This window comes from Armigeres subalbatus, chromosome 1 (genome assembly GCF_024139115.2).
Source record: "Armigeres subalbatus isolate Guangzhou_Male chromosome 1, GZ_Asu_2, whole genome shotgun sequence".
Lineage (NCBI taxonomy): Eukaryota > Metazoa > Arthropoda > Insecta > Diptera > Culicidae > Armigeres > Armigeres subalbatus.
This window is the reverse complement of record NC_085139.1, coordinates 156076198-156087014: the sequence shown is the minus strand read 5'-3', so window position 1 is coordinate 156087014 and position 10817 is coordinate 156076198. Positions and strand designations below refer to the sequence as shown.

Genomic DNA, 10817 nt, shown 5'->3' with positions numbered 1-10817 from the left:
CACATATATAATATCATGAGGATATCTCAATTAACCAATTACTCAACACACACTATTTAAACCGAGACCTAAAATCTCCAATTTGTTTTTTTAAGTACCTTTTACCGCAAATCAATGTATCCCGACCAAACAGAATGTGACCGAGCCACTTGCAATTAGATAATCAGCGCATCAATCAATATCATGGTTCTTGCAGATATTTCTTAAATTTGCAAAAAAATGTCTTCTTGGTCTCTAATAAGAGATCTTGAAAAGTTCTCGACGTTCTCAAATCTTTCATCTGAACTGGGGTGTCCGGGCACAGTTCGGTATGCTTTAGCAAAATCAAGACCTGATGTGTTTGTAGGTTCATCTATTACGAATAAATAAAATCATGATACATCTAATATGATAGTTGGTCATAGTCTTCCTCACTTGTATCACTTGAATGCCGGTGATAAGTAATAAGTTACGATAAAACATATAAAAACACTTACGCCGTAAAAATAAAAAAATAGGATTTTGGTACTTTCGTGTCACAAAACTAGATCGGTTGCGAATTACAGCTTGCTTGCATATTCAGAAGACTCGCGCGAGTTACAATGTCATTACTTACACGTTGGTCGGTGCATCCATTGCACAGATTATCGTTTTCATCACGGCTGCTGCGGCCAGCGAAGCGTAGTTTTGCCATTTCTTCGACGTCGTACCGTCCTTATAGTCGGACACACCTTTAACCAGAATGAAACTGTCCCGGCAGTTTCCAACGATGCTATCCAGAACCGAATTCATTTCGACGTCGGTGGCCACGAGTCCATACTCCTGTGAGTACTGTGTTCTAAGACTATCGGATTTGATGACATCATAACCTGATCCGATGGGACCCATATGGAGTCTCGTTTGGGGTAATCCGTCGACGTCATCCTGATCTACCGGGTGCGCTACCTCAATGACATCCTTATTACCGATGTTCATGTACAGTTTGTCTGTATTGGGTGCCGGTCGCGAGAAATCGTTATCGCTCCTATTGCTGAGGTTGGCCACACCTTCTTTGATGTAAACCTCCCAGGGTTTCTTGCCATCATCGTTCACCTGCAGCGATTTTCCAATGGTCTGCAGACAATCGTCGACTGGGTAGTAAGTTTTCAGATCTCCTTGGCCGTTATAGACGTAACAGTACGGCTTGGCATTGATTCTGCCCTGAGCATCCAACGAGCTCTTGATTTGATCGGAAATCGAAGCGATGACGACGTCTCCTAGACGCACGTGCTTTCTGTAATCGGTGTAATGTGGAATACCACCGGCTAAGCCTACGATGAAGACGTAGTCAACCTTTTGGAATGTTCCGAGAAGACGAGTGGTCGTATTGCCTGCGGCTGTCATGGCCTCGCGTGTGCTACCAATCGAAGGCAACTTGGTGCTAACGATACGATGGGCGCCAATGTTGCCCAAAGTGTAGACGTTAGATTCACCTGAAAAAAATATGATTGGGCGTTAGTGATCATGGTAATAATAATTCATTTGACAAAATGTTCATAAATAGTAGATGACCGCCACCAATTTCCAAAACAGAAATGAAAAAAAAATATGTGAATTGTCCAAAGGAACGTGAGCTATGCTCAACCAGTTAGGCTTTGGCGATAATGGTCAACTTGATTTATTTCTTTAGGAAATCTACGCCGCCAAAAGCATTTGGATCTGCCTTTGTTGTAATGTCTCATTCGACAGCAGGAGATCATGGCCTGATTAATCATTATGTTCCGCTGCAAATCGTACTCCGTTCTGGATAATGGCTCTGTTAATTGAGATCCAGCCTACAATAACCATGCAAAAGGAATCTAAACTGTTCTATGTCGACTACTTAGACATCATTGTTTAGTAGAATAGCTTGAAGCTATTTCGCTTTACGATATGTTGATTCTAAGAGCTTTGACGCAACAGACTATGGATCAAACAGATTTAAAAGTTCATACTCTCGGAATCACTGCATATCTTCAACAGAGTAGGTAGCATCGTTGTTTATCGTGCGGGACACGTTAAGCAGAGGGTTCCATCATTCTCGGCCTGCGGAGCGTAGAATGATAGACTAGTAGATAGACTAATGATAGACGAGTTCCAATGAACAAGTCGACAACAATAAGTAGATTGTTAATGTGCACAAGTGAACAATGGGTTGGAAGGACAAACATGTGTAATGAGAAACACACACAACGAAAAACATTTTTTTTTTGCTTTGAGCGTGATTTTGCCAGTAGCGAAGAAAACAGCAACACTATGGTATGCTTGACATCTTACCAAAACGTTTTCTACTTCGCCTCTGTCTTTGCAGGCCATTGATTGGAGATTCGGGGGATGTTCCTGTCAGTATTGATTTGTTAGTATTTCTCTAGTGCTGATAATTGCATCTTATGACACAGCAGTGGCATAACTGATGGTACAACATAATGCTTTTTCATGCTTTCCAATAAATTTGTAGTAGCCCGTAATATGGACAATGCGAAAAGAGATAGGTACTTACCCACGGTAGTGTATCGGACGAAAGTTTCCTTATTCTCCAACATGGCATCGACGGCAAGTTTCTCGCAGTATTGCGCTGTGATTATGGCAATTGTCGGTTGCTTATTGGAAGCGATGGTAGGCATCTGTTTGACGATTTTTATCTCCTTATCGTCGTGGTGGATACGCGTAAACGAATTGTACTCCATCGACTTGATGAGGCCTCGCTCCTTCAGAAGCAGCATAATCTGAAGAACTTCCTCCTCGTCCCAGCCGTTATCCCTAAGATAATTTAAAAACGAAATTTGTATAGACTACTCTGTCTTAGGTTATTGAACGTTGTTCTTACTTGGCTAAATCTTCGGGAGTGATGGGATTAGGGTAGGCCTGTTCAATCATCTCCAGAATCTTTTCTGGGGTCAGCGGAATCACCTCGAATTGTGAATCTTCAAAAGATACTGAAAGAGAGATGGTAGGACCGATTAATATAATGATATACAAAATTACTTTCTCTATTCGTGAGTAAAAAAGTTTTTTTTTTACAATAATGAACAAACACACATTAAGTACATTATGGTGGTTATAAGTTACGAACAAATTCGATGATTTTCTTTATTCTACGAGTGAAAAATGTTCGTCATTGCATTATTCATCGTTGCATCGTTCAAACATAAAGAAATGTATTTATCAGAAAGCCCTTTAGCATACACAACGCACCTTCAGGGCACTGATGAACTCTGTAGAAACTCAAAAGGGGGTAATATGGTCTTATAAGGGAAGATCCATTAATTACGCAAAAATCGACCATTTTCAAACTTCCCTCCCCCCTATGTCACACTTTTTGTTTGAATCATGAAAACTTTTTGTATGGACTGTCACACTTCATTCAACCCTCCCTCCCCCATCTAAGCGTTACGTTAATTTATGAATGTTCCCTAAGGACTCGTTTTTCAATCGTTATTTTGTGGTGGTAGATTTTTGCAAGAAGCAAAATGCTCAAGGCTCCTTAAAAATCATCCCAAGAAGGGGTCTAAGGTATATGTACATATCCTTTGAAGAAGCTGACGAACCTGGAGCTGAAGAAAAGCGACAATACGGAGCATCATTTGCTAACGCTTTCGGATCTGGTGCTGCAGATATCGAATGTTGACGATCCCATCTCGGCGAAGCTACAAATGGAAATGTTGATGAGTTCTTCACTGAACCCCTATTACTACCTGGCGACGGTATTGGAGCAGCGGCAATGGGATTAGGTGCCAATTCAACTGGTCAAGTCAAAGTTGCAGCTGGTGGAAGTAAACAAACGGAGACGCGTTCTTGCTTTCAATCTAAACAACCAGGATACCCGAATGCTGCAGCAGCGGAGTTAACAATGAAACCGAAAACAAGAACCAGCAGTATGCGAAAGAAGCCTTTTTGTGCAAACGATGATTAGTGTCCAGACGTCGCACACGTCACATTGTCTGCATACGTGGCACCGAGATCCGGCCAAGGTCCGAGCATGGTCGAGTGGAAACCAATATTTCCTTTGCTTGGTTGGCAGTTGACGAATCGACGAAATACGTCTGCGCATTGCGCGGATTCGACGGCAGGAGGAGAGAGTTGGACGACGATTCAACACAAGCCGACTGGAGACGCGTGCTGCCGATATTCCGGAAGGTGGCAGCGTGGAAGAACAATGGACCGCCATCAAGAATGCCTTCATCTCCACCAGCGAGAATAATATGGGCGGGCGAACTGCGGACCCAAAGAAAACAATGGATCACCGATGAGACCTGAATGAAGATAGAGGAGCGAAGAGAAGCCAAAGCTGCGATAGAGCGAACAAAAACCAGAGGAGCCAAAGTCTTAGCCCGTCAACGATAATCGGCTCTGGAGAAGGAAGAGAAACGTTCATGTCGACGGGACAAGCGAGCGTGGGCGGACTCTCTGACCGACGAAAAAGAGAGAGCCGCAGCAACCGGGGGCATCCGCCTCCTCTACGATTCTCGTGACGCTTAAGCGGGACGAAGATGAATACAACGATGCCTGTGAAAGACGCGAATGGTCAGTTATTGATCGACCCAACTGACCAGCTGAAACACTGGTTCGAGCACTTTGAACAACTTTTCCAAATGTCAGCCAGGCCACCATCTCCTCGACATGATCTGCCTCTTACGCATCTTACCGCACGGCTAAGGAGGGCCCCTTTTATTGTCTATCCGGAACAAATTTATACCGCTTTTTATACCGAATTGGATTTTTCTCCAGATACAGGCAACTTTCCCAACTTCGGAAGTAGTGCGCTGGATTCGCCTAAAAATGCGCTAAACAACGTATCAACTAGTTTGACAGATAAAACTTCGGAAGAAAGTTCGGTTCAGAAGTCCCGACTTCCGAATTCTAAGTTGTTGCTACGCCGACAATATTTCATAATATCTGGGACACCGCAACTTTCCCGGTCGATTGGATGCAAGGTATCATAATGAAGGAGCTCAAAAAGGGTGACCTGACTGTATGCGATAACTTGCGAGGCATTATGTTGCTAAGTACCGTTCTCAAAGTTATCCTATCCCAGATTCAGGAGAAGATCGTTGCGACTCTCCATTGGCAGCAGGCCGGATTCCATGTCGGAAAATCCTGTGTGGACCATATTATCACGCTCCGTACCATCTACATTATTGTTGCATCGTAATCGACGAGATTGTGGTAGGTGCGATTGACCGTGAACCAAACCGCGGGCTGCTACGACTAGATATGTGCACCGGTCCGATATTCAGCGGCGGCGGCGTTTGGCAGAATTTTGGTCGGCAGCGCCAGCGGCGGTGTTTTCGGCGTAACGTCAAATGCCATTTTTACCGGCGGCGGCATGAATTGGAGTGGCAATTTTTTTTTATTACGTTTCTTTAAGATTTTTTTTGCCTTTTACGGGATATTTTCGAGAAATTAACGGAAGAATCTTTCGAATTTCGCCTGAAAAATTTGATGAACTTTTCCTGATAATTCATTAAGTTTTTCTAAAATTTTCATTTGAAGTTTGTTTCTTCGAAGTCTTCAGAATTCTTTGGAATTACCAACAGAAGCTCTTAGGAAATCCCAAAGAAAATTCTTTAGAAATTCAGCAGATAATTCGTCGGAATTTACATGGGAAATTCTTCAGAAATTTCACGAGAAAATGTTGCAAATTTCTATAGGAACATGTCCGGAACATCCACGGAAAGTTCTTGTTGAGTTGCGAAGAGTATTTTTTGAAATTCACATAGAAAACTATTTATAATTGTAGAAGAAAGCGGCTGGTTAAATTGGCATTTTAACGTTGGCTCGCTCAGTTCTAAATAATTGGGACGGATAGTTTGGCATAGCCAACGTTAAAACAGAAAGTTCTTCAAAATATTCGCGGAAGATTCTAAAGAATTCTCAAGGAAAATTCTTTGGAATTTCCACGAGTAGTTCTCCGGTACTTCAACGGAAAGTTCTTTAGAAGATTGTTCAAAATTTAGATTTCCGTAGAAAAAATCTTTGGATTTCAACGGAAAATAGCTAGCAATTTATTGAATTAATCTTTGGATTCCTACGAGACATTTTTTGCACAGTACACGTTCGATAACTGCAAAGGTTTTCAACTGCAATTCGATAGTTGCAACAGTTTTGCAGTTATCGGACCGCTGAACTTCAAAACCATGTCAAAGTCGATGAGAGCTGCATTACGCTGCACAATCAGGTGTATTTCTATTGCATCTGAAGTCAACTAACAACCGTTTGACTCCTAGAATACGCAGTTATCTTATCGAACGAGATTCGCTAAGTGAAACGTTAACATGTTGCTGTTTTCTAACGAATAGTGTATTGTCCAATGTCCATAAGAAGTTCTTGGAAAACTCCATGGGCTGAAATCAAAATACGGCCGAACTGGTAATTTGGTCGAAAAAGTCGTTTTTCCTAACAGGTCGTTTAACCGAAATGGTCGTTTGGCCGAATAGGTCATCACCCCGAAAATGCCATTTGGCAGAAATGGACGTTTGACAGAATCGCCCAACGGCCAAAGGTCAATTAAGATACTGGGATTCAACCCAAAAATCGTCTAACCAAATCACGTCAAGCCGAATTGAACGTATAATCGAAATTGTTATCAGGTCGAAAATGATTTGTCCGAAAATATATTTTGACCGAAAGCCACATATAGCCAAAAGTGACATTCGGCCGAACTGGTAATTTGGCCGAAAAAATCAATAGACCGAAATGATCAATTGACCGAAAATGCCGTTTGGTAGGAATGGTCATTTGGCAGAAAGAGCCATTTGGCCCAAAAATGTCCTATCTCCAAAACAATCATTTCGGCCAAACGGAATTTTCTGACAAATGACCTTATCGACTAAACGACTCTTTGGCAAAATAATCAATTAAGCCGAAGGACACTTTTTGCAGAAAATGCCATTTTGATCAAAATGGTTGTTTGGCAGAAAGGACATTTTTGGACGCCAATTGGTCTTTCTGCCAAATGACCATTCTTACCAAATTGCATTTTTGGTCAAATGATCTATTCGGTCATACGACTTTTTCGGCCGAACGGCATTTTCAGTCAAATCACCTGTAAGGGCAAACAACTGTTTCAGTCAAATTACCAGTTCGGCTGTATGTCGCTTTCGGTCAAACCATCTTCGACCTAATGATAGTTTCAAATAAACGTCCAGTTTGGCTCGGCTAAATGGAATGAAGTCCTAAAGCCCTGCCTCGTTTATGGTTGCAAACGATAGGTCGAAAATTCATGAATCGATCTCATAAAAAAATCTATAAATAGCATAAGTTCGTAAAAAAAATATATTTTTGTGCTTAAAACATTTTAAGAAATATTTTAGCCTGAGCAACTACGGCTTGAAGCAAGTCCCGTGCGTCTATCAAGACACTAATGGGCGTTTTGAAGTAGTTTGGATTTGAACAGTGTAGTACGTCTCCAGTAGCCTTGCGAGCAAAGGCGTAGGATTGCCTTTCCGAAGATGGCGATTTTGATTATCGGTACGGTTTAGGATGTTTTCGGGTTGGAAACTTTCCCGACACCCTGGGCATAGTGTATCCATTGTACTTGCCACACAAGATACGGCCGGGCAGCAGGCAGGCCAAGTTCTAGTTGGAATGTGGAGCCATTAAAGAAAAAGAAGAAGTTCCGCTTTCAACATGTACCGGAAGCGTTATCCATTAGAAGAGTAGTCAACCGGTTTGGTTTGCAGAAGGTTAAGAGGTCGAAGTATCCTATGGACCCGGGATACTGCAAAGTAGCTGTTGCATCCGGCTTACAGTTAACCAGAACCAGTAGTCAACACCTTGGATTCGGGTGGTACGAATTCAGTACCCATGTCGTCCAGTATACGATTTTCGCCTGGAAATCAATCCATCTACACAGCATAGCAGTGCAGGTGTACTTAGTAACCTACATGCGCACATTGCAACAATTTTGGAAACAGAGGAGCTTCCGTATCCACATCAGCTAACTCCCTGTGGTCAAGTGGCAGTTGCTGTCTTCAGGTCCACCAACACTTGTGACTTGTGATGATTCGGGACGCTTCATGATTTAGAACGATTCGAAGCCAGCGTTGGGCGAGTCTCTCACGTCAGTCATCTAACGGTTGAGATCTGTGAAGAAAGCTTTACGTCTCCTTTTTCTCAACGACTGATTCTTAGGCGGACCGAATGTAAATCATGACCTTTTTGACGTTCATTTGCGCTTCCGGTCAGATGAAGACGCATTTACTGTAGACTTTTGATTTTTTTTGTATTCAGTAGGTGCTCTGAAGATAGTGCTCGACATCTACACTGGAACAAGAACCAACAGTGATGAAGATTTCCGAGCATTAAGTGGCTGCCTACCGAAGATGTGTTTTCCTTCGAGTTCAGCCTTTCAGTGGACAGCGTAAACACCAAAAGACGATTGCTCTCGGACTCATGGCCGTTCCTCGATCCTTACGGGTCTACCTGTTGCTAGAATGATGGCCATAAGGGCATTTACACACGTTGGCGTCGATAATTTACAAAAGACAACAAATCTTACAAGAAAATGTTGTATGGGTGACTATCGCAAAATCAGTTAAAAAAAATAATAAAAGACGAGCCAGCCGCGAGTTGCAAGTCTCTTTAATAAAGACTATAACTATGAATAAAAACAAAACATTGAAATTTTTCAAAATTTAGTTCTACACTAGAAAACCCAGATTAATCCATCTAGCGGTGATAGAGCCTTTCTCGTGTGTAATAAAAATAGTATTTTGGCCATAACTTTTGAGCCCATAGTCCGATCTGGCCAATTGTCAATAGGAAACAATGGAACTGAATTCTGCGTTGAATGCAAATTGTTGCGAGCAATTCGAGTGAGAATAAGTGCTTGATAAATCGCGATTTTTCTTATAAAAAATGTTATTTTGGTAATAACTTCCGAGCTCATAGTACGATCGAGCCATTATTTAATAGGAAACAATGTGACAGGATTCTGCGTCGAATGCAACTTGCGAGCAAATCGGTTGAGGGTAAGTTCCTGAAAAATGAATGATATTTTTGCGCACAGGCACACACACAGACATCGCCTCAATTCGTCGAACTGAGTCGATTGGTATATACCACTAAGGGGCTCCTTTAAAAAGTATGTTTACGTATACTTAGTATACTTCTTCTTCATCTTCTTATTGGCATTACATCCCCACACTGGGAAAGAGCCGCCTCGCAGCTTAGTGTTCATTAAGCACTTCCACAGATATTAACTGCGAGGTTTCTAAGCCTATTTGCCATTTCTGCATTCGTACACTCAAAATAATCCAAACGTCAATATTACGTGAAAACATATGTGGTTTTTTCCCATAACCTTTTTCACGTAACAGCTACGTGAAACGCATGTAAACAAAAAATGAACTCATGAACACCCTGTTTACCAGAGTGCCACGTGATAGCTACGTGATTTTTAGGTGGCATCCACGATATGATGCGGTAGGCTTCAAATGATGTTTCAGTGGAATTTATATTTATTTTGAGCAAAAGACACGCGTTTTTTCGTTGACTATTATTCTCGATATTATCCTATTATTACCCCAAATTTTCTTTCGAATGAAAAATATCATTGAAATAACATAAAATAAACTATTTGTACATAAAGTTATTTCTTTACAATACCAGTAGGTTCTGAAAGAACATTGCGCACTGAATAGTTGATACAGCGTAAATAAAAAAGGTGTAGTTTGTTGCCTGGTAATTATTTTCTCGATTCGATTCAATAAAGTTCCAGCAAATTTATAAAACATTATATTTATTCCATTTAAAAGTACAGTAGAAAAAAATCTCCTTTCACTTGCGTCCTAATTTTGTTTTGCGTCGCCATCCCGGGTTCCCGGAGTTTCCACAATCGATATTATTTAACTACTACAGCAACAACAAAACAATTATTAAACATTCACGCTTAACATAAAAGTAGCTATATCAATTACTTTAGTAAGCTTTTGGCAATAAATTATAATGTATTACAATATAATAAATTCCCAAATTAGAGAGCAACAACTCTTTCCGTCTAAATATTTAGAGTGAATGACGGCATCTGGTGTCAAAATGAACTTCAGACGTGTACGTGATTTTCACGTAGGGTATCCAATCATGGTTTGAACTAGTGAAAATCGTATCATGGTTTGAACCATTTTGAAATCAGTAGAAATTACCATCTCATTGGCAGGAAATGAACCTAAAACAGTATGAATGGCATATTTAGGTATACTGGAAGTGATAGAGTTCATTAAAACATTCGTACATATTGTTTAAGTAATAAAATAAAGCGATTTAGAAACGTCCTGAATTTGCGCTAAATCCCCCCACCAGTGGCATCATTTCAGAAAGCTCATAAAGGACGCATTTTATGACACAGGAGTGAGATCAATATATCAAAAGAACGCTATTTTTATCTGTAATCGATTGACATCATCATACAATTGAGAAACAGTTTTAAATAGTTAAAATAGTAATATTTATACAAGGTAAAAACTGATCATGGTTTGAACTAAATTCGTACCATGGTTTGAACTTGTAAATGCAGTCATGTTCTGCTGCTGTCCGCTAGGAGCGCTGCATGCGCCTAGCTGCAGCATTTTGTTTACATTTCCAATATGAAAAATCGCAATTTTCATATCGATAATTTAGACGATTTTCACTCGTTTCGAGTTACTAATCGAATGCGAGAAGATGAATAGTAAAACAAATTTGCTTTTCTATAGATTTCCTTAGCGTTTCATGCATGTGATTAGTATTATATTTAGGAGCTGCTGGCTGCTGCAGTAGTTCAAACCATGGTACGAATCAAAGTTATGTAATTATTAAGTTTTTTCAATAAAACTAAGCAT

At 40.7% G+C, this 10817-nt stretch overlaps 1 protein-coding gene across 5 annotated transcripts in view; it reads right to left on the bottom strand.

Annotated features, from left to right (window-relative positions):
• Nucleotides 1-337: 337 nt before the first annotated feature.
• LOC134205358 (uncharacterized) overlaps nt 338-10817 on the bottom strand; it is a 50625-nt gene continuing 40145 nt past the window's right edge. For 3 of the 5 annotated variants that reach the window (XM_062680541.1, XM_062680540.1, XM_062680543.1), the window contains 4 exons: nt 2825-2933; nt 2498-2757; nt 2275-2337; nt 338-1451 (listed from right to left, as the gene is read on the bottom strand). In XM_062680541.1, coding sequence (XP_062536525.1) covers nt 592-1451; nt 2275-2337; nt 2498-2757; nt 2825-2933 — 1292 coding nt within the window. In that variant the 3' untranslated portion in view covers nt 338-591. The remainder of the gene's footprint in view (nt 1452-2274; nt 2338-2497; nt 2758-2824; nt 2934-10817) is intronic. The other 2 variants (XM_062680542.1, XM_062680544.1) reach the window with 1 other exon arrangement.